The sequence below is a fragment of the Salvia miltiorrhiza genome, chromosome 1, assembly GCF_028751815.1.
Source record: "Salvia miltiorrhiza cultivar Shanhuang (shh) chromosome 1, IMPLAD_Smil_shh, whole genome shotgun sequence".
NCBI lineage: Eukaryota > Viridiplantae > Streptophyta > Magnoliopsida > Lamiales > Lamiaceae > Salvia > Salvia miltiorrhiza.
This window is the reverse complement of record NC_080387.1, coordinates 21,000,213-21,023,798: the sequence shown is the minus strand read 5'-3', so window position 1 is coordinate 21,023,798 and position 23,586 is coordinate 21,000,213. Positions and strand designations below refer to the sequence as shown.

At 37.1% G+C, this 23,586-nt stretch overlaps 3 protein-coding genes across 5 annotated transcripts; 2 read left to right on the top strand and 1 right to left on the bottom strand.

Annotated features, from left to right (window-relative positions):
• Positions 1-5,665: 5,665 nt before the first annotated feature.
• Positions 5,666-7,371, bottom strand: LOC131006955 (uncharacterized). Of its 2 annotated transcripts, none has more exons than XM_057934096.1 (3): positions 7,254-7,371; positions 6,138-6,428; positions 5,666-5,792 (listed from the first exon to the last, which is right to left on the bottom strand). In XM_057934096.1, exons 1-3 carry the CDS (start codon positions 7,341-7,343, stop codon positions 5,679-5,681), a joined length of 495 nt encoding a protein of 164 aa, XP_057790079.1. In that variant the 5' UTR covers positions 7,344-7,371; the 3' UTR covers positions 5,666-5,678. The 2 variants fall into 2 exon arrangements, with proteins under 2 accessions (XP_057790079.1, XP_057790080.1); XM_057934097.1 differs by having other exon boundaries at positions 5,666-5,763; positions 7,254-7,370.
• Positions 7,372-14,713: 7,342 nt separating this feature from the next.
• LOC130996640 (disease resistance protein RPP13-like) lies at positions 14,714-21,022 on the top strand. The gene is made up of 3 exons (XM_057921969.1): positions 14,714-15,663; positions 20,080-20,901; positions 20,988-21,022. Exons 1-3 carry the CDS (start codon positions 14,829-14,831, stop codon positions 21,020-21,022), a joined length of 1,692 nt encoding a protein of 563 aa, XP_057777952.1. The 5' UTR covers positions 14,714-14,828.
• On the top strand, positions 20,937-22,348 carry LOC131006953 (probable disease resistance protein RF9). Of its 2 annotated transcripts, none has more exons than XR_009095835.1 (2): positions 20,937-21,995; positions 22,118-22,348. XR_009095835.1 is itself a non-coding variant. In XM_057934095.1 (2 exons), exons 1-2 carry the CDS (start codon positions 21,102-21,104, stop codon positions 21,915-21,917), a joined length of 732 nt encoding a protein of 243 aa, XP_057790078.1. In that variant the 5' UTR covers positions 20,937-21,101; the 3' UTR covers positions 21,918-22,348. The 2 variants fall into 2 exon arrangements, 1 of the variants encoding a protein (XP_057790078.1); XM_057934095.1 differs by having other exon boundaries at positions 20,937-21,820; positions 21,905-22,348.
• The last annotated feature ends 1,238 nt before the right edge of the window (positions 22,349-23,586 follow it).

The following is a 23,586-nucleotide window of genomic DNA, read 5'->3' as shown; positions in this document are numbered from 1 at the left end:
ATTTACCTCTGTTTCTCTGTTGAGCAGGATGTTGTGATGAGGTGCTGAGCTTTTGTCAACTGACCTTTCTAACACTAGTATTCAGTAAAGAATAAATTTTGGGATAACTCTTGGGTTCAGAGCAACCGAACTGCTCTGATACCATTCTGTCACGACCAGTCTTAACTAAGGATAGGTAAGTCGGGAAACCGTGACTAGGGAAGGGAAATTAGGAGAGGGGACAGAAAAGGGGTGATAAATAATAATAAAGGAATTGAACTAAGATTGAGACATCATATGAGAAAAAAAACACACATAAATAGATAAGAGCGAGTAATCGGTCAAGAGTATCCGATTTAAGTGTTTATACAATAACTTGATTTGACAATCCAACATAATAGGATAATATGCATCATAACTGAGTGTTCGCAGCGGAAATAGAACGTGATACATGTATGAAGACATGTATCGCCAAGAGTTTATTTAGTAAATATGACAAAGCTCCGCACGACACCCCATCATCACTCATCACTGCTCAACCTGCACATTTAGAAATACATGCAGGGCTGAGTACAAAGTACTCAGTAGACATATGCCGAAAATCATATACATACATAATAAATGTAAATTGTCATGCCATTTCAATAGTATAACCAAGGGTTTTTACTTAAAAAGGCCCTAAGCATACTAAATTCATTTGTGATTCTAAAGTTCGTCTGATCAGACTAAGTTCTTTTGTAATCTATCATATCTGAATCTGTATGCCGGAGAGGTGGCCACCTCTCACGGTCACTTGACCGGCCAACCCGCTAGATGACTCACGGTCACTGGTGTACACTAGCCAAGGCAGGATAGCTATCAACTGCTCAAGACCCGAATTCGATTACATGATAACTGGCAAAGCCATATCAGATAGATATCATACTGAAATTAAAACATTTTATGGCAAGACAATACTTGAAATAACTTCAACTCAAAGATTTTGTCATGAAATAACTTGCTTGAATGTAACATTTTAAACTCATTTGATATATACGAAAGTAATGCCTACCTGATTGCAGTGTTTTGCTACTTAAGACAATGATTCTCTTTCCTTAGCGCGATAGGTTACTCAGGCGCTTTTGTTTATTTGAACCTTTGATAACACGAAACATGTGTTCGAGTGAATAATAGAAAAGATAACAACAAATGCAGTGAATCACTATTCACTCATTTCTCTAACTACCCATATTTCCTTAAACGACTGTATCTAACTCATATACAATCGTTCTTCTTTTATCGAAATACTTCATGTACCTTTGAGGATGTAGGAAAGCCCATTTTATATTATTCCTTTATTTATCCATTATAAATAAAGAATAATTTATAAAATATTTTCCTTTTCCCCATTTAATAATGCCAATCAATATATATATATTGCTACTATTAAAAGAACTAATAAGTCATTAATAAATTCTAAATATTAATTCCTGATGAAAATTTCATTGTGAGATTTTAGGAACATTTGTAAAAATATTTTAAAATAATAAAAGGAGTTAACTATAAAAGAAATTTTCGAGAAGATCTAATAATTTTAATATTTTAACCATTTAATTAATAAATCTTTAATATTTCATTTATCAACTATTCCATCTAATATAATTTTACCAACAAGTTCTCATGAAATCTTTCTCAGAATATTTATATATCTCAATAGCTCATTTATAAACTAAAAGTGATATTTTATCAACAATAAAACTTTAAAATCCTTAATAAGAATTATTTAGAAACATTTCAATCTCAACAAAACTGTATAGATTCAACTTCAACTAATAAACTGCTTTTACTCCGAACTCGTATGGATTCGAATTTTATATCAATAGAAACCTCTTTGAGTCTAGTTTAATTGAAAAAAAAGTATGTTGAAAAACTCCAAGTAGTTTAAGAGATATAGCGATTTTCCCATCGCCTACCAGATTCGGCAGTTTCTGCCAACTGAAAGTCCAGATTTTTGAAAAATAGCAAACGTTACCTGAATGAGCTCAAATTTTATATGTAGATAGCTAACACATATATCTTCATAGAATAAAAATTTTAGAGCTAAATATCAACATATGGTTACTGAAATAATTAACTTAATCATCTGCCTCACGACAGTTTTAGCAGATACGGGCAGTAGACTTCTCGAATTTTAAAAGGGTAGTAAAAGAAGTTCAAAAGATATGAAACTTTGTACGAATATTTACCACACTCCCATCTATACCCCAGAAATTTCTCATAATATAATAGAAACGGGAATGCATCGAAATAAGGGCGTCAACTTACCCTTGTCCAAGTGAGCACTAATGGAAGTTGTTCGCCGGGGTTTTTTTCTGGTCGTCGTTCCGCGATGGGGTTTAGCCGCGAAGGTCTACGACTTAGTTTTCCTCGTGCGAGATAGATCAGGCTACACAACGGTGGTTTCTCGATCCTTTTTCGTCGTAAGGATAGTGAGAAACGAAGGCCGTAAGTTGGCCGGTGGCTAAGTCGGGAATTCGACGTTGGCCTCTGAAGGATATTGTGGCCTTTGGTCGGGAAAATATAGAGAAGGTTTCGGCCTTTCGATTGTTGGGTTTGGTAGCCTAAAGATGGAGGAACGAGTACACGTTCTCGGTTCAGAGCCTAGTGGCCGGTCGACGAAGAAATGGCCCGGCGAAGGGAGCTCACTTGAGCTCTTGCAAGTAAAAAAAACAAATCTCCTAAACTCTCTCTTGCTCGCTGCACTTCTTCCTTCTGCAGAACTCTCCTCAATTTATAGAGGAGTTTCTGCAGACAACAGAATCAAAATGGTGGAAATTTTGGTACCTGGAGTTGCAACTTTTGAAGATTTGATCGTTGAAATTTACATCCTTTGACAATTGTGATCTTACCGTGAAATTTCTTTCTCGGCGTGCTGAAGCTTTTGAAAATTGTGGATATTGGCGTGATTTTCTTCTCCTACAGGAGACTTTGGGGTGTGATGGAGTTCAGATATACTACAGGAAGAAATCTGCAATCTTTACAATCTCCTTCTGCAGTAATGGTGTATTGGAGGGGAAGGTGAATAGTATAGGGAATAGTGTAGGGAATAGTGTAGGAAATAGTGTAGGAATTGATGTGTTGGATGACAAAATCGAGACATACGTGTAGTGCCGTGATCTAGTTTCTCCTAGTTCCTGTAATAATTCTCCTATTCTCGTTTAATAAATACTCGTCGTATTTATATAAATTAAATCCTCAATCTTGAGATTTAATACGTGAAAGTCGGAATTAATTCGCGACTTAATACCTTAACTCATATAATGCGAAATAATAAAATTATTATGCATATGATCTCAAGTTATAATTCTAGCAATTTGATTTAAATAACACGATTTATAAAATCGGTTATAAATCTAAATTTTCTAATAATATTGATTAAATCAATAAACTGGTAAAACAAAGTCTCAAACGTATAGTTAAACCAATAAATTTAATTATTGGTTTCATTCATGACTGAATATTAAATCGCAGCTCTGTATCTCTTATACAGACTTTTGCTGAAATAATATTATCTGAACAAAATAATCACCATAAATAATTAAAAGAATTTTATAACTAATGCACATATTTAATCTAATATGTATTTAAAAGAGCGGGGCATCACATTTAATGTGCACTGATACCTTACCACCCATTCACCCTTATAGCTCAAATATAGAAGATCCGCCACAGTACCTCACTAAAAAAATGAAAGAATAAATTAGAATGTATGAAACTCATCACAATCAAGTAGGGTGTGTACAATACTAGAAAAACGCTCATAGATAATAGATTTTATCCGTTATCTATGAGCAAAAAAACCGTTGTGTATAGTGGTGTTATCTATGATACGTATCATAGACAACGGTTAAAAAACCGTTATGTATGTGAGAATAGATAACGGTACGAGACGCTCATACATAACGGTATGAAACCGTTATCTATAATGATTATACATAACGGTTTATACCGTTATGTATGAGGATTTTTCCGTTATGTATTAGAATTTTTTTTATTTTTTTTAATCATAGTTAACAGTTTTTTGCACTTTTTATAACGGTTTTAACCGTTATCTTTAATAGAATATATAACAGTTTTTCACCGTTATGTATTAAGATTTTTCCGTTATGTATTAAATTTTTTTTTTTATCATAGTTAACAGTTTTTTGGACTTTTTATAACGGTTTTAACCGTTATCTTTGATAGAATACATAACAGTTTTTTGCACTTTTTATAACGATTTTTTGCATTTTTTATAACGATTTTTGCAATTTTTATAACGATTTTAACCGTTATCTTTGATTAGAATACATAACGATTTTTTACACCTTTTATAACAGTTTTTTGCACTTTTTATAATTGTAGTATATTTTTAAATTTTGCAATTTTTATAAAACGACAAAATGATAAAATCAACAATAACAATATTATATATCATCCAAAATATTCATACATTATTATACAAATGAACCAAATATCAAGTATACATCATCATTGCATATTCCGATTCAAAATTGAAAATACCAACTACCTTATAGCTAAAACAAAAATCTACCATACAATATTTCTAGCACCAAGTCCTCAAGAACTAGTTAATCAACCTGCTATGATTCTCCGGTTGTCTTTTGACCTCAAGCCATCCCAAGCTACCATAAATTCATTACGCATTCTTCTAGTTGCCTCATGCTCAAAAGCATCGCCACGGGCGCCAAGTATGCTGTCAACCTGCACTCGGCACATGGCGAAAGATAGTAATGAAAGCCAAAGCAGGAATGTCTAAGTTGCACTAAGCTACTGGACAAATTATTATGCACAAGATAATAATGAAACCAAAGCATGATTATTGCCCTTTGTATATCATCTTATGCTATGGACAAATTATTATCCAACCCATCATCTCAATTATGCCCGGTTGTCTTAACATGTATGTCTAGATTTCAGGAACAAGTGTCATCGCTAAGCAACAGCTCTCAGTTCAAAACACATACAATTATAAAAGATCAACCTTATTGAAAAAAATAAAATATACAAAGCTTAATTCTGTGCATGAGTCAAAATAAAGCAACTGGCTAACCTTGAACCCATTTTCATGAGTGCATGGGGGGTAGGAGGTTCTGAGTCATGAGGTCTACCTTTCCCATTTCTCTCCTACAAATAGAATCAGAAATAATTCATTCGGATCCAGACAGTTCAGCAGATTACAAAGCTTAAGTAATGACAAGAGGAAGAGGAATGTTGGTAGCATCATATAATTACTAACATTATCAAAAATAGATGACTAATCAACTCATTGATTTCAATTATGTATACCTTTATTAAATGTCATCTGATATACCTTTAAAATGCATATATAAGATCTCTCTTTCCCATCAAAAAGCTGCTGTCAAATAATCATTCATATTCAAACAACTTTGAGACACCTAAAATGACTTAGTCACACATAAACCTCTATGTTAAAAGGGGTAGCACGCATCTTAGCCTTCAAATCCCGTCTGAAATGGCTGTGGATTCACCTTTCTCGGCCTTCCCCTAGGCCTGCTAGTCTTGGAGATGCTCGGGGGGTGGGGGGAGGGGGGGTTGATGGGGGGCTTCAGCTTTTTGAGTTTTCTTCCACCAACTGTTTGTGTACCTGTTTCTGAAGCAAGCAAAAAAAAATCTATATGTTTAATTGTAGACTGGACTTAAAACCTAGAACTAGTTGGAAGCCTCACCGGCACACCACCAGGAACAGCAGCACGCTTTCGCCTGAAGTAAATGAATGAGCCACTGCTTACGAGCAAACCCAACATTAGGGCCTGCGGAGTCACATTTACAGGCACAAAGCAATACATAAGCAAGAACTTGATTAATCAAAATATACAATCTAAGTTGACAGAGGTTATTTATGCAAGGAGAATAACTTCTAGGCCAAAACAAGGCCAATGCGCAGCCCCAACCCCAAACTCGTTTTTAGAACCAAAAGTTTCAAGTTCAAGTTCTTTCTCCATCAAAAGTTATCATTGCTACAAAAATATGGTTACGCTTTTTTTTTTTTTTTTTTTGCAAAAGTTCCAACTTCATTATTATGATGTTATAACGAATTCTCTACAGCTTGGACAAGAACAGATACGTATAGAAAGCGTAAAGAAGGGTAAGCTTACCTCAAAACCTAAAACCGACAATTTTTCTTCGTTTACAGCAGGTATACAGCTCCTATAAGTGACATAAGAACGTGGTCCAGATTTGGATGAATCACCAAGTAATCTTCTTTGCCTAGTTGAAGATATATTTAGGTCCCCATCGTGCTGATTACCGCCCAACTCTGTGAACTCAAGAGTAGATCTTTTCTTATGTCCTTTTGTACTTTTTGAGTCTTTGGACCCAGATCCAGAGGGTACACATTTCAGACGAATGCGATATCCGGTTTCGCCGCAACGATATTTTTCATCATTCTAAGAAGTAGTAAGAAAGATATCAATCGGGGTGTCAACTCTTAAGAATTCAAAACATTCACCATTATAAAAAAAATTGCATAACAACAGATTACATATTATTATGACATTTTAGCATATCATCCCAAATAAGTTGTGTTCCAAAATCTCAATTAGCTAGCATTCTTAAATATAACAGATACATAATCATAACATGGAAATGGTGTCATTGCCCATTTACTGAAAAGAAAGAGTCAGGGATTGTGATCTCCTGAAGCTCGTTCTATACCTAGCACTAAATTTTATCGAACTCCACAGAGTACTTATGGTTTGAATTTAGGGGCGAACAACAAAAAACTCATTCCATCAAAGACATTAAGATAAAGTGATGGTATATGTTTAGCTCATAGGGAAAGGCAAACTGAATCCTGTGACTGTCAAGATATAAAACGGCAAGAGAACTAACAGACTGCTTTTACAAGAAGAACTACAACAAGAGTCTACTCGTCAGCTAACTAGGCTTGCTGCACTAGGTCATCACCAATAGTGCAAGACTACATATAACAGTATCCTGAGTTGCTGGACTCCTTTGCTATTATATATAATCTTAATTAACATGATTCCAAATAGCATTCATCCAATGAAGTTACATCTACAAGCTTAACAAAAAGGAAAATGTACACAAACTAAGCTTCCATCTCCAGTTCAGCAAGTAACCAAAATAACGTGATCAATTTGAACTTACACCCTAATTTCTGCACTGAATTTCCAATATATCGATCATCAAAAAAGAAATAAAGACAAGCAAAACCAATACTAGCATGATTCTCAGAGAGAGAGAGAGACCTTTTCAGCGCGAAGGCATGGTATGCAAGGGCCCGAAGGAGAGCAATCAAAGGTGACATTTCCACCAATTGGTGTCTCCTTAATACTCATCAGGGTTCTCCCTTTTATTGATATTGATTCTAATAGATGAGAAATATAAATTAATTTCATCCAGAAAAGTGGTTGATTAACTAAAAGAGAAGTAGAAAATGCTGACTATGCAAGTGCTCAAAGAGTGTTCCATTTGGAGCATACTCGAAAACCATCATTCTAGTGAAAGGCTTCTTTTCCACACAGTATCCCAGTAAGCTAGCAAAATTCTTGTGATTCACTTTTGATAATCTGTCAATCTGAAAACACCAAGGCCATCAAAGTCAACTTAATTAATGAAGAATTTCGGTCTGCTGGTCCAATTTAGAAATGGATGTTTTGATAACCTCCTTATTTTTCATAGTGCAATAATCAATATATTGCAGATTTTAAAAAATGACACAAAATTGCATATTTCATGTAGGTACCTTGTTCCTGAAGTGGGCTTCCATAGATGTGGACCATTGCTTTGATGATCCGACTGCTATCTCAACTCCACTTGACAAAGTACGCTTATATAGAGTACATAACGGTATCTCAACTAAAACAAATTTTTCAAGACTAAACAACAGCTTCATAACTCCAAACGATTTAAACAAAGTGACTGACATACTTTGAATTCAGAAATTAGAAAGAAAGAAAACCTTGTGTAACTTTTGAAGAGAAAACAGAGGATTGGGTAAAAAGAGGAGCGTGTGTGAGGAAGCATGAAAGAAACTGGAATTTTACAGCATCCACACAACAACAATTACACAAAAAAAAAAAATCGAAATTCGGAGCCCTAATTTGAATTTTATAGCATCCACACAGCACACACACACACAAACCGAGAACAGGAGAGAGAGATCGAGAGGGAGAGCAGAGAGAGAGAGAGAATAAAGGTGTTACCTGAGGCTGGGGGCGGCGGTGCGACGGCGGCGAAAGTGGCGGGACTCGCCGGAGGGGCGAAATTCAGAGAGGAGAGGGAGGCTGAAAACCCTAGGCGTCGATTCTGGGCAGCTGGTCGACGGGAGTGGCAATCCGCAGGCAGGAGACGACCGCGTCGTCTGACGCCTTCTTCAAAATCCTGCTCGGCGGAACCCTAGCCCTAAGGTCGGAAACCAATTTAGGGGAAATGATGGTGGAATCCGGCCGAGCAGACGGCCGGCGTGGCAGCGACGCTGGTCGTGGCGGCGAGTCGCGACGGCGGTGGCAGGGCGCGACGATGGTGAAGAGAGAAAGAGGCCAAGTTCGATTTGGGAAAATTTGGTGGGGGGTTGTTAGGGTTTTGGAGGTGTTAGCCGCGAAAATTTTGAAGAGAAATAAGGGCAAAATCTATTCCTTTTGTCTTTTTCTTTTTTTCACTTTTAATATTCAATTTTTGGTATTTAGATTTCTAATTTAGATTTTTAATTTACATTTTATATAAGTGTTGATAAAATAAAAAAATGTTATGAATTTTTTATTTTTCAAAGTCTATATCTAGGAATAAATTCAAATTTTAGGATAAATAATTTATTTTTTATTTTTTAATATAATATAAGAATGTAGAAAATTATTTTAAAAAAAATTAATAAAAAAAATTATACATAACAGTTTTTAGAGACGCTCATACATAACGGTTCAAAAACCGTTGTAAATGACTCTTATACATAACGGTTCAAAAATCGTTGTAAATTACTGTTATAAAAGATGGTCATAGATAACGGTGGCACAACGGTTTTGTAATACCGTTATGTATGCAACTTATAGATAACGCAAAAACATAACGCATTTGTTCAAACCGTTATCTATGCATTTAGACAACAGTACATAGATAACGGATTTTCGCAAAACCGTTATCTATTCCTAAAAGTGCGCTCATACACAACGGTTTTTGAAAAAAACCGTTGTCTATTCACTGTTATGTATGTAAACTTTTGTAGTAGTGGTAAGTCCAACCATACCTCGCCCCAACAACCAAGCCCAGAGATACGGAGCCCATCTCCGAAGCCCAGGCGCGTGATTCAGGAACGGTCTCTTTCTTCATCAGTTGGGCTTGATTCAATTCTTGCGAATCTTGTCATTGGCCCAAGTTTAGAGAAACCCATTAAGGAGATTTTATCAGCCCAACCCACCTCTTCTCGGGAGATTGAAAATACTGAAGTGCTCACTGATTCGATTTCTCAGAGGAAAAGGAGCGAAAAAACCTCTTATCTCAAAAAGAGAAATGGGGGCGAATCTTCTATGAGATTTGGGCAGAATAGATTTCTTCTTCTTAAACCAAAAAAAGTCGCTGGTTCTCAGAGCCGAAAGATTTCAGAAATTTCGGGGGGCACTGGTGTGATTTGTAAACCCCTCGAGGAAGGCGATGCTACAAAGTCAGATGACCAGGCCGAGAAAGAGCAGTGGGCTGAAGATTGCAACGAATTCGAAGAGGGAAACAAAATCTGGAACTTTGGGAAGGAATTGGGTCTTTCGAGCGATCTCAATGATGTGGAAATGGTGGAACAGATCATTGGGAAATCTGGGAAGACAGGAGCTGAGGCGAATCAGGAAAATTGTTTTCAATGAAAGTGCTCTCTTTCAACGTCCGTGGCCTTGGGAGTTCAGTTAAGAAACGAGAAGTGAGGGAGTTGATTCGCAAGCAAGAGGTGGATTTATGTTTTCTTCAGGAGACAAAAATGGAGAGAATTAGGGAGATGGAATTGAAATCGATGTGGGGTGGAGACAATTTTGATTTTGCACAAAGCCAAGCAGTTGGGAGATCGGGGGGAATTCTCTCGATCTGGAACAAGAGGAATTTTTCAACATCAAGCCAATGGGATCTTCCGGGTGCTCTGATCGTTAATGGATTTTGGTCTCCAGGTAATTTGAGATGTTGCTTCATTAATGTTTATGCTCCGCAGAGTCTTATTGAAAGAGAAATTTTGTGGGATCAAGTGAGTCGTGATCATAATAGAGATTCTTGTATCTGTGTTGCTGGTGATTTTAACTCTATTAGAATCAGTTCGGAAAGGTGTGACAGAGGGACTCAATTTTCAGCTATAGATTTACAGGTGTTCGACAAATTCATTTCTAATAATAATTTGGAAGATATTCGATTACAGGGGAGATCCTTCACGTGGTATCAACCACAAGGGTTTTGTAAATCAAAATTGGATCGATTTTTGGTAAATGAAAAGTGGCTGTCGAATTGGGGTCAGACCATGGCGAGAGGGTTGCCGAGAACAGTTTCAGATCATTGCCCGATTATCATGGAGACAAAGGCAGTTGATTGGGGCCCAAAGCCGTTTCGATTTATTAATGCTTGTTTAAATCATCCCGATTTTGATAATGTTGTCAAGGATTCATGGCATAAGGGAGGCATATCAGGTTGGGGTTGTTTTGTGTTTAAAGAAAAAATTGAAAATATTGAAAGAGGACTTGAAGAGCTGGAATAAAACCTCGTTTGGTAGAATTGAGGAGAAAATCTCTTTGCTGAGGGATAAAATACAACAATGGGACTTCATTGATGATTCTTTAGGGCTTGATGAGGATGAAGTCATTGAAAGAAGTGAGGCCGAAGCTTCTTTGATGATCCATCTTAAAGATAGAGACAGTTTATTGGCTCAAAAGGCGAAAAGCAGATGGGCGAAGGAGGGAGATATCAACAGTAAATTCTTTCATAAAGCAATCAAATCTAGAAGAATCATCAACGGTATCTCAGGGCTTATGGTGGGAGATAGCTGGTCGGACGACCCGAGGGCGGTAAAACAAGCTATTAAAAGTCATTTCCAAAATCAGTTCCAGGAAACTTGCAGAAGAAGACCGGTCCTACCGGAAGAGTTTGGCCAAAAGAAGCTCCCGGACGACATCAGAGATAGCCTTGATGCTCCCTTTTCTGACGAGGAGATTAAATCGGGAGTGTGGCAGTGTGATGGTGATAAAAGCCCCGGACCCGACGGATTTAATTTCCTGTTCTTGAAAAGGTGTTGGGAAATTATCAAAGAAGACTTGTGCAAACTAATGAACGAGTTTCATCAATATGGGAAATTAGCAAAAGGGTGCAATACTTCGTTTGTCGTACTAATTCCAAAGAAAGAAGGGCCGACAGAGCTCAAGGATTTCAGGCCGATCTCTCTTATCAACTGCCTCTATAAGGTGATAGTGAAGGTTTTGGCAGCCAGAATGAAACAGGTATTGAATGTTGTTATTTCAGATTGTCAGAGTGCATTTATCGAGGGGCGGTACATTTTGGACGGCGTTGTTATTCTTAATGAAATTATTGATGAAAGCAAGAGGAAGAAAAAAGGCCTGATTCTTTTCAAAGCAGATTTCGCAAAGGCTTATGACACTGTTGATTGGGGCTTTCTTGATGGTATGCTTCAAAAGATGAACTTCAGTGATAGGTGGAGGTCGTGGATTAAAGGATGTCTCACCTCGGCATCTTCAAATGTCCTCGTCAACGGCAGTCCCTCAGGTGAATTTCAACTTGGTAGAGGTCTTAGACAGGGCGATCCATTATCACCTTTCCTTTTCTTGATAGCGGCTGAAGGTCTGAACCTTCTGGTGGAAAGAGCAGTGCAAAAGAATCTGATTGAATCGTATAAGATTGGGAAAGAAGACATTCGAATATCACATCTTCAGTATGTTGATGATACAATGTTCGTCTTATCAAATAAGGTGGATAATGTCAGAGCATTAAAGTTCGTCCTCAAGCTCTTTGAACTACTTTCGGGATTAACAGTGAATTTCGATAAGAGTTGTCTCATTGGAGTGGGGATTCCAGCCTTCAGAAGTGAAGAACTGGCAGGAATTCTCAAATGTAAAGTGGGTGGGCTGCCCACTAAATATTTGGGAATCAAGATTGGGACAAGGATTTCTCGAACATCGGAATGGCAATACGTGGTGGAAAATATCAAGAGTAAAATCAAGGGTTGGGAAAAACGGAAGTTCTCGTTTGCCGGAAGAATTACCTTGATTCGATCTGTCCTGTTTTCCCTTCCGGTATATCATCTTTCCTTTTCTCTTATTCCAAAAGGTGTTTTAGCGGAGATGCGGTCATGCTTGAGTAAATTTTTGTGGGGGGGGAGGGGGGTTTAGAAGATAGAAAGATTCATTGGGTAAAATGGGAGGATCTTTGTGTTGGTCTTGAATTTGGGGGGCTCAATTTTAAAGATTTGGGTGGTTTTAACTCGGCTCTTATGGCCAAATGGATCTGGCGATTTTTGACAGAAAAAAATCTGTTGTGGGTGAAGGTGTTTAAATCTTGCCATGGGGACTTGGAGTGGGATGAAGAAGGTTTTAGGGCTGAGGGAAACACAATGATTAAGTCGGCTTGGTGGAGGAAAGTGGTGGGACTGAGCAAGGGTGAGGATGGAAAAGGGGTGAGGGAAAATCTTGAGCGAGTGATTGGAGATGGGAACTCGGTGAGGTTTTGGACACACAGATGGGCGGGGGAGAATTCTTTGGCTGATTTGTTCCCGAGACTTTACCGTCTCAGCTCCAACAAAGAGGGTGTGGTTGGTTGTATGGGGGAATGGATTGAAGGAACTTAGGAGTGGAAATTCGAGTGGGATAGGATTTTGAGGGACAGAGAACTGGAGTAGCTTCGATCTTTAAGGTCTTGTGTCAACAAGATACGGTTGAATGCAGGTACTTTGGATGCTTGGAGATGGAAGGCAGCCGGTAGCGGTGTTTTCTCGGTCAAGACAGCCTATGAGACTTTCTTTAAAAACAGGAGAACGTCGAATTTGTGGGGAGTTCAAAAGGAGATAGCCATGATCTGGAAAGCCCAAGTTCCAGCCAAGGTCATCGCCACAGTTTGGAAGGTCCTTAAAGGAAGAATCGCAACGGTGGACAACCTTCGGAGGAGACAAGCGGTGACACACTCGGCGGCTGATTTATGCGCCCTTCGCCAGTTGAAAGAAGAAACCATTGAGCATCTCTTCTTCCTTTGCCAAAAAACGGAGGAAATCTGGAAAGAAATCTTGCGCTGGACTGGTAAGCAAGCAGTATTTCATTTTAAAACCAAAGCACATTTCAACGCTTTCGTGAATTTGGAGAGTAATAAGGATGTGGACTTCTTCCTTGCTGTTTGGATGTGTGTGATTTGGAGCATTTGGAAGACTCGAAACAATTGTATCTTCAATCAAGGAAGTTGGAACAAAGAAAGAATGATGGCAGAGATTAAGGCGAGATTGTGGGCTTGGCGTTCGGATTCGAATCAAACAACGCAGGAGCAAGTGTTTCGATGTTGGTTTTCTAATGCTAGAGGTATGGACTAATAAAGCTTGGGTTGCAGATGACGTTCCTGCTCAAGACCTTCTTTAGTTCTTTTGTTCTTTGATTCAGCTGTGGTTAGGAGATTGGGCAGTCCGTTTTTCTGGGTTTCTTTTGTGATGTTCTTTTGGTTGGGGTTTTTCTCTTTCGCCCAATCCGTTGTCTTTTCTTTTTCGGTTTTGTACACTTGGTACCTCTGGTACCTTGTGGTTCGACCTGATTTTTTTTTAATGAAATCTCTTTTCTCTGATCAAAAAAAAAAAAATCACAATCATGACTCCATGAAATTTAAAAAACCTGCAAAATAAACTAATTTTTTTTTCAAATAAACAACAAACATTAGTAAATGAAAATGCCGAAATGCTAAATTCAACCCCCCTCAACGAGCGCTCACTGCACATTGTTTTGTTGAAATGTTGATACTTTTTCATCATATCTTGCTATTAATTATATGGATTGCTTCCTCTTCGTTGTTTCCTGCATTTCTTTGGAGTTGAAGATGCGAAAATAAAGTTCTCACCTAATTTTCAAGTAATACTTTTTAATCGTGTTTATTTGTCATGTTTTGTAGTCCTTGTGTTTGATGAAAATATTTTATTTTATTTTATATATTTATTTATCTAATTATTTATTAGGGGTGGAATTAAAAGTACCCATCCCCATAATATGTCTATGAAAAATACCCACCCCCTTACTAGGAGGTGGGTATTTTTCATAGACATATTATGGAAGTGGGTATTTTAATATATTAAGTCTATTTTATTAAGTTTTTAGTTTAGGGGTTATGAGTTATAAGATAAAATAGTAAATTTATAATTTTACTTATCAAATAGGGGATTATAATGAGTAAAATGAGGGTTATGAATAGAATAACCCACGATTATTGGATAAGTACAATTTCAAAAATCGTAAGCCCGACCCGCTCATCTTGCCAGCTGTACCCACATATTACCATAAGGGCCGGCCCTCACCACTACATAAGGTTTTTAAATTAATTAACATGATCATTAGTCTCTTATTTAATGTTGATTGAAAACTGAGTTGCATATATCGAAAGGGAATCATTTACATTTATTAAGAAAGGTGTTTGGATACAGCTAGCATATAATATTAAATTAAATTTAAGAAAAGGATTGGTGCATTTTAATTATAAATTTAAGAAAAGGATTGGTCCATTTTGTTGTTGACCTCTTCATAACAATACATCTTCCTTATAATTAATTCCAAAACGAGAGAGAAAAGGGGAAGATGAAGTAGAGCTCAAGAGAGTTAGAAGAAGTGGATATGGCGGAGGCAATTGTATTATCGGCGGTGGAAAAGCTGGAGAATCTGCTGGTGATTGAGGAGGGTGTTTCCAAACATCGAAAAACAGCAAAGCAGGAGAAGGAGGAGCTAGTAGTAGTAGTGGAAGGGCTGAGAGATGATCTCAGAGGGATGCTGTCTCTCTTCACTAACAACAGCACCAAGGAATCTGGAGATTACATATCTCGAGTCACGGAGATTGCTCACGACGTGGACGTCGCCATTGATAACTACATCCTGCAGGATACTCAACCAAAATCGGCTTTTTTTAAATTCTTTAAACCCAGTAGCGGCCAAGTAATGAATACATTCCATGGCATGCGGATCTGTCTCCAAGTTCTCTGGAGTGAATTTTCTAGATCTGAGGAGGCGGGTCCCACCAGTCGCCGGATTCCTCCGGCAGTCGAAGTAGAAGTGGGGGTGGTGGAGGGCATGAAGGAGGATGTGGAATTGGTGCTCCGGAAAGCGATCTTCTTGGAGGAGTCGGCGCAGGGGCTCGCAACATCGTGTATCGTGGGCATGGGGGGTGTGGGGAAGACCACTCTTGCTCAGATGCTATACACCCATGAGCGCGTGGCTTCTGAATTTGAGATCCGCGCTTGGGTGTATGTTTCCACTGAATTCACTTCAAAACAGGTGCTTAAGGAACTAATTCTACAGTTCGGAGTGAATTACGATGAGGTGGACGCCCACGAGCCTAGCCGCCTCCGCGACATGGTGTTCCAACACCTTCACACCAGACGATATTTCATAATTCTTGACCACGTTTGGAGGGACCAAGACTTGGACTTCGTCTTCACCGCTTTTCCTCATAACGGTATGTTACTCTTTGCTACTTCCTAAATAAATAAGGGGTTATGACCAAAAAATACATCAACTTTGAAAAAAGTTGTAACTTTCACCTGAACTTTCAATTAAGTCCCAAAATACATGAATTTGTATTTTTGTTGTAATTTTCACATAAGTTTGACTTTCAACGAAATTAGAGCTTAATTGATATCATTAGAAGTTAGACTAATATCAGATGAATTTTCGACTGTTAATTAAGCTCTAATTTCGTTGAAAGTCAAACTTATATGAAAATTGCAACAAAAATATAAGTTCATGTATTTTGAAGCTTAATCAAAAGTTCAGGTGAAAATTGCAATTTTTTTCAAAATTCGTGTATTTTTTGGCCATAACTCCAATAAATAAATAAATTTATCTGCTATTACATGAAACAAGTTTTAAGTGTGATTATTTTTTTATAAATTATGTAAGTGAACAAAATAAAGTAGATGCTAATTAAAATGAAAAGATGAGACTTATTATGAACAAATAAAAATGATTAAAGAAGCCATATTTATTATGGGTGTTTTAATATTTTTACATTATTTTTGAATTAGAAAGGTTAAATTTAATATAATAGGGTTAATAGTATTTTATGTTTCGAACTTTCAGCGTTTTCCGTAAAATGTTTCGAACTTTTAATTTTTCCATAAAATGTCCCACTATATAAAATTTAATGAAAGAAAGATAACAAAAAAATCCTGAACTTTCAGCGTGCGTTTTTCAATGATGATGGTTTCTAATATGGTTTCCCAACAATGACGGTCCCCAAAATATTTCTTTCGGCGATATAATTCATCTTTTTGTCAATGAATTTTGTATAGTGGGACATTTTATGAAAAAAACTAAAAGTTCAGAAGTTTGTGGGAAAAATGAAAATCCGGGCCATAAAACACTATTAACCATTATAATATAATTCATTATATGTTATCCTTTAAATAAACATGTAGGATTAATAAACGAGTTACGATATGGTAGTGATAGTACTCAATTTATTTAGACCATTCATCGTAATATATTACGATTTGAAATTTTTGCATTCTTCTTAATTCATGGTCCTGTAAATTAATGATAGATTTTTATTTTAATTTTTGGAAATCCTTCATCTCCTTGCAGAAATTTTAATATGAAAACATCTCTCCATATAAAAGTTTCAAACCAAATATAGAAATATTTCATAAATGATAGTAATATTTTAATTGTTTCTTGTTTATTCTTATTTTTGCCTTTCTTTTTTACTAAATAATATGCATTTTAGTTAATAATAAAATATTCAATATTTTGGTGAGAGGAAGAAGTTTTAATTAAATCCTTAATTTTGGTGGACCATAATTAATTAAACATAACTATCTGTCTATCTCCTTCTTAATCTCTGTGCCAAAAAAAATGGCCACTTTTATTGGGACAGAGGGAGTACTTAAATACTCCCTCGGTCCGCCAAGATTATGTCACAATTACTATATTGGGCATCCGCCAAGATTATGTCACTTTCCTTTTATGGCAATGGTCCCACCATCCTCTTTAATATTTTATCCTTACTAACACTCTTTATTTGCAAAAAAACCACTCAAAATTCAATTTTAACCACTCATCTTATAAAGTGGTGGGACCCTTTCTCCACTACATCAAAATCATCACCAATTTTATTAAATCTCGTGCCCAAGCAAATTGCCATAATCTTGGCGGACGGAGGGAGTACCAAGTATTACTATCGAAATTCAAAAATGAGTATAAAATTTTAGGTAATTGCATGTTATTAATACATGTGTTATATGTGATGTATTGAAATAGTAATATCTTTTAGTCGATATTTTGTCTTAAAAAACATTTATACTACAAATTTTGTGGTAGTAAATATTGAGATCATAGTATTAGTTAAATAGCGGATAAGACTATACGACATTGAAACATGAAGGGTTCACTTTTTAATTGAATTTGAGATGAATATGAGTATATAAATTATAGACAGATACAAATATATGAATTCGTAACAACTTATATTTATAAAAATTAAAAATTTTCAAGTAATTGATTTAATTTGGGACAGGTACGTATATATGCCTTTTAGATGAATGCGAATATTTATCGACACGTCTTCGTGAAACTCTCTTGATATTGAGATCTATTAAGAAGACGGATAGATTTTTTTTTTTTAGACGCCAAGAGTTAGGGATGGAGGAGATTTTTATGAAAGGGAGAAGAAAGGAAGTTGAGAATTAAGTTTATATTCAAGTTAATTCATAACAATTAATTTGATTTTGCTTATTGGGAAAATTGCACCTAAATACACAAACTTTGCCGAAAATCCATTTTTGACGCGATTTCAGGATTTTACATTTTAATACACCAATTTAAGAAGTTGTTCAATTTTGACACAATTTTGAATTCCAGCGACCGGGATATTGACGTGGCAGCCGGAATCGCCACGTCACACACACACACACACACTCCACCCTCTCTCTCTCTCACACCCCACTCTCTCTCTCTCTCTCTCCACACGTCAGCTTCCCCCCACCATCACTCTCTCTCACCACATCTTCCACCACCGCCCCTGCTCTCCCCACCACCACACCTCTTCCTCCACTTCCTTTCCCCACCACCATCACATATCCGCCGCCCCAGCAAAGGGGGCTGGAGAAGAAGCGTGGGCAGGCGGCCGTCGGACCCTCCCCCTTCTCCCACCGCGTCGGACCCTTTTTCTTCCCCCACCACCTGCCGCCACTTCCCCCACAACCGCCGAGCCCATCGTCGGAGTACCGAATCGGGGTCGTGGTAATCAGAAACGCGTTGACAGAGTACTGAATCGGGGAATTGCAGAGGTGAATTCGGGTTTTGGGTTTTGGATTTGATGAGAAATCGAGCCCTAATCCCTTGTCAATTTTGTTGGTGGGGAAGCGCGGTGGAGGGAGAGAGTCGTGGGGAGTGCGGTGGTGGGGAAGGCGGTGGAGGAAGAGGTGTGGTGGTGGGGAAGAGCAGGGGCGGCGGATCTGTGATGGTGGTGGGGAAAGGCGGTGGAGGAAGAGGTGTGGTGGTGGGGAGAGCAGGGGTGAAGGAAGTGGAGGAAGAGGTGTGGTGGTGGGGAGAGCAGGGGCGGCGGTGAAAGAGAGTGATGGTGGTGGGGGAAGCCGGTGAGGGAAGTGGCGGCGGGTGCGACGCGGTTCTGGGAGGGGGAAGTGGCTGACGGCGGGAGGGAGGGTTTGCGGCTGGGGGCTCGACGGCGGCGGTGCGACGCGGTTCTGGGGGAGGGGGAGGGTCCGACCGGGGGGTGGGGGGAAGCTGACGTGTGGAGAGAGAGAGAGAGAGAGAGAGAGAGAGAGAGAGAGAGAGAGAGGGGTGTGTGAGAGAGAGAGAGAGAGGGTGGAGTGTGTGTGTGTGTGTGACGTGGTGATGACGTGGCGATTCCGGCTGCCACGTCAATATCCCGGTCGCCGGAATTCAAAATTGTGTCAAAATTGAACATCTTTTTAAATTGGTGTATTAAAATGTAAAATCCTGAAATCGCATCAAAAATGGATTTTCGGCAAAGTTTGTGTATTTAGGTGCAATTTTCTCTTGCTTATTATTACAATATTTTTTTTTAAGTATTAGTATTTCTAAAAAATCCAAATTAAGAATGTTAAATCCCCAAAGACCACGTCAACTTTATCTTTTATTCCAATCGCATATGTTTCATTATAATACAATTTAATAGATACATTAGTTGGTATTATTAATTATTTGATATAAATTTATGGATAAATATCGTATTAATTAAAGAATGGATTTTGAAAATAGCTACTTAGGAAAAGTAAATTTAAAAATTATCCAATAAGATAAAAACTTAAAAAAAAATTGCCACACTTATCATTTTACCCTTGCATATAAAAATTAAAAAATTACCCTTTAAAGAATTCGCGCATTTCACAACCAGTCAAAATCACAACCAGGATTTATTTTGATTGTGAATTTAAGTAGTCGGATTTGAATTTTAAAGTTTGAATTCACAACTAAAAATAGTGTTAACCGTGAATTCGCGTGAATTCACAACTAGAAATATTGTTAGTCGTGAATTCAAGTTTTGAAGCTTGAATTCACAACTACGAATATTGTTAGTCGTGAATTTAAGCTTTAAAACTCAAATTCACGACTACTTGAATTCACAACTAGAAAATAGAGTTGGTTGTGAATTCGAAATTTAAAACTCGAATTCACAACACTAGCAATTCAGTCGTGAATTCTAATTTTAAAACTCGAATTCACCACCAACACTAACGATTCAGTTGTGAACTCATAGATCTGGTTGTGAATTCAAGAATATTAAGTTGTGAATTGATAGATGTGGAGATATTGAATCTTTTAACGTAGTAGAATTACACTTGAGTTTCTAGTTCAATAATCACTCTTGAATCGATTCTTGTGTAAGCAGAAAAAGCAAGTAGATTGTTGGTGACCAGTCGTATTCGGGATATAATAGGCCATGCCCAATACATTCATGAGAGGAGAACTCTTGATCATATTCAGAGTTGGAGATTGTTCTTGAAGACGGTATTCGGAGAGTACAATAAATGCCCCAACCACTTGGTGGAAATAGGGAGAAAGATCGTTACAAGGTGTGACGGTTTGCCGTTGGCAATAATGGAAGCTGGAGGCAAGTTGTCTGTAAAGGAACAGTCGGAGAGTGAATGGGCAAGTTTTCTAGAATCAATGGATTTAAGTTCAACATCAGAAATATTGGAGTTGAGCTACCACAAAATGCGTTCTCCAATAATGAAATCATGCTTCTTGCATGTGGGCTCTTTCATGGAAGGTACAACTATAAGAGTCCAAAAATTGGTACAATTATGGACTGCAGGAGGAATATTGGACGTCTCACGAGGAAAAGAGAAAAGTAAAACCGATGAGGAAATTGGAATTTTTTTTATAGCTGAATTGATTAATGAGTGCATATTTGAAGTAAAAGGGAGGAGTAAGACAGACTACCGGGTTAAATACTGTTACATCAATCGTAATCTTCACAGGTTAGCCGTCGCAAAAGCAACGGAGGAAATACGGTTTGAGGTTCGAAAGAGTGATGATCTAACCTCTAAGAAAAGTCGTCATTGTGTTATCTGTTGTAGTAGAGACAAGTTCAATTACCGCAGAGATCATGATAAACATCTTATCTCTCTTGTCTTTCGTGGAGGGGGCAGCTTGGACAGATTATCTTGGTTGAGCAGATTAAAACTACTTAAGATACTTGATTTTGAAGGTTTTGGCTTGAAAACTTTACCGTATGGGATTGCAGAGTTGATTAGCTTGGAATATTTGGGATTGAGAAACAATTTCATAAAACAGCTTCCACAGTCGTTGGCGAAGTTGGAAAGGCTTGAGGTTTTCGATATAGCACTAAACTTCGAGGTGGAGGTGCCGCGACATATATGGAAAATCCGAAGCCTTCGTCACCTTTACATGTCTGACATAATATGTATGGAGCCTTTGCAGATAGATGATCTAAAGAATCTGCAGACCCTCACCTACATATCGGCTGATAATTTGACATATGAGCTCTTACGATTTCAAAAGATGGATAATCTCCGTAAATTGGGCATACAAGAAGTAGATAGAATCACAGATGTCAGCAAGATCTTGGCTTCGCTGGCTATGGTGAAGAATCTTGATTGCCTCATCTTAAAGGGGTCTCGTTTCAGAAGAATGTCTTCACTGGACGAGCTTTGTAGTCTAAACCGTCTCACTCAACTCAAACTGGATGGTCTCCTCACCAAGTTGCCGAGTGCCACTGATTTCCCTCCAGATATTCGTTACATGAGCTTGGTTAATACCTCTCTTGATGAAGACCCCATGCCGGTGCTCGAGAAGCTATCCAAGCTACAAATCCTCAACCTGAGGAATGCTTTCATGGGTGAAGAAATGATGGTCTCACATTTGGGGTTTGCAGAGCTCGAAGGTCTATGCATGGGGGAGTTGTGGCGTCTGAGAAACTTACAAGTTGGAGAAGGTGCAATGCCGAAGCTGAAGCGATTGGAAATCAACAATTGCCCGTATCTGGAGACCCTCCCAAAAGAGATGGCTAATCTCAAGGAGTTGAAGATGGTGACAACCAAAGGCATTGCAAGAAAGATATTGGAGGCTCAATCTCCAAAAGAGGGCATGTTGATATCCAGCCTTAAGTAAGTATGTTCAAATTTGCATTTCTCTATTTGTTTTTTAAAAACAAGCCTAACCGGTAATCTTCTTATCATGCATCATTGCAGGAGGTGGTGGTGAGAACAAGGTCAAAGTATAGTAGAAAATGGAGAAGTTAAGGGCCTTCGAAATAACCTTCACCAAACACCAGCAATGAAGGTAGACGATATTGAATGAACATTATCATGTAACTAGAGTAAAATGTTTTGTTGAAGAATATGACTCGGAAACTGTCTTCACATTTTTTTGCTTCTGTGCTCTCTCTCTTTTCTTCTACACAGGTACTCTTTTTCCTGCTTATGTTTTTCCCTTTGGGTTTTCATTAAGCACGTTTTAATGAGGCGTGGCCCTCTGATTGGGTTCTGTCTTCGCAAGGGTTATAATTAGGTTGTCTGTTCTTCCTTTCTCTCGCCTGTTTTTTTTTTCTTTTCATTTTTTCGGTTTCAATAAAAATTTATTTTAATGACGATGATGATGATGAATAAAGTTGTTTTGTTGTGTTTTGAATCAAACGTTGAGTTGCATCAAGTGAATTAATCATGTAACTAGAGTAAAATTCTTTCATGATAATCTCATGATCACCTAATTAATTTGAAGAAAAGATCAGTTACAATAAAATTCACTATGCTTTATGATCATTCCATAACGCTTCTTATAATTTGTGTAATCCGAAAATGATGTTTGAAAACTGTATAATTTGAAACTTTAATTTAAGGAAAATATAGTCATAAATAAATGACATCATTAACCATAATCTTGTATACGTACTTAATTAAGATTATAGAAAAAAAAATGAATTGATGGTAACCATTTATATTTAAAATCAATAGCTCAAAATGGAATTTACATAATATAAGAAAATTTTAAAGATTGAATTCACAACCAAAACAACTAGTTGTGAATTTGAGCTTCAAAACTCGAATTCACAACCAGGATTTGTTTTGGTTGTGAATTCAAGCAGTCGTGAATTTGAATTTTAAATTTTGAATTCACAACCAAAACAACTAATTGTGAATTCAAATTTTAAAATTTGAATTCACAACCAAGATTTATTTTGATTGTGAATTCAAATAATTGTGAATTTGAATTTTAAAGTTTGAATTCACAACCAAACAACTAGTTGTGAATTCGAGCTTTAAAAATCGAATTCACAATTCATCGAGCTGATTGTGAATTCTTGTTTTAGTTGTAAATTCATAGATCTGGTTGTAAATTCAAGAATATTAAGTTGTGAATTTATAAATGTGGTCGTGAAACATTAAGTTGTGAATTCATAGATCTAATCGTAAATTCAAGAACATTAATCAATGTCCTAACTAATTGCTACAAAAATCTTCTCCAAATGTAAGATGCAAACAACTACGAATCACCAGATTAAAATTTCAAAATCCAAATAAAACACCAACCGACAACACACGCGAGCATAGCAAAATCATCACAGACCCAACGCCGGGAACGAAATAGAGAGAGAGAAGAGCAGAGGTGATATGTGATGTGGTTAATTTTTTAATTTTAATTTTAGGGGCAGTTTATTCATTAACATAAAAAATGGATAATTTTTTAAAGTTTTTATTTGAGTGGGTAAATTTTAAGTTTACTAAAAGAAAATGACTACTTTCATATATTGACTCTTTATAATATATCTATATAAATAAATACTATAAATTGTTATAATTATTGATTATGTATCAGTAAAATCCGAACATTACATAGTAACAATTAATAGTGAATAATATAAATACTTGGTAAT

Coding starts and splice junctions, on each gene's coding strand:
- LOC131006953 (XM_057934095.1), top strand. CDS start 21,102: ATGTCTGACATAATATGTATGGAGCCTTTGCAGATAGATGATCTAAAG.
- LOC130996640 (XM_057921969.1), top strand. CDS start 14,829: ATGGCGGAGGCAATTGTATTATCGGCGGTGGAAAAGCTGGAGAATCTG. Junction 15,664..20,079: donor CACCGCTTTTCCTCATAACG/GTATGTTACTCT, acceptor TTGTGTAAGCAG/AAAAAGCAAGTAGATTGTTG. Junction 20,902..20,987: donor TAAGATACTTGATTTTGAAG/GTTTTGGCTTGA, acceptor TTCATAAAACAG/CTTCCACAGTCGTTGGCGAA.
- LOC131006955 (XM_057934096.1), bottom strand. CDS start 7,343: ATGAGTATTAAGGAGACACCAATTGGTGGAAATGTCACCTTTGATTGC. Junction 6,429..7,253: donor CATGCCTTCGCGCTGAAAAG/GTCTCTCTCTCT, acceptor ACTACTTCTTAG/AATGATGAAAAATATCGTTG. Junction 5,793..6,137: donor TGTCGGTTTTAGGTTTTGAG/GTAAGCTTACCC, acceptor GTGACTCCGCAG/GCCCTAATGTTGGGTTTGCT.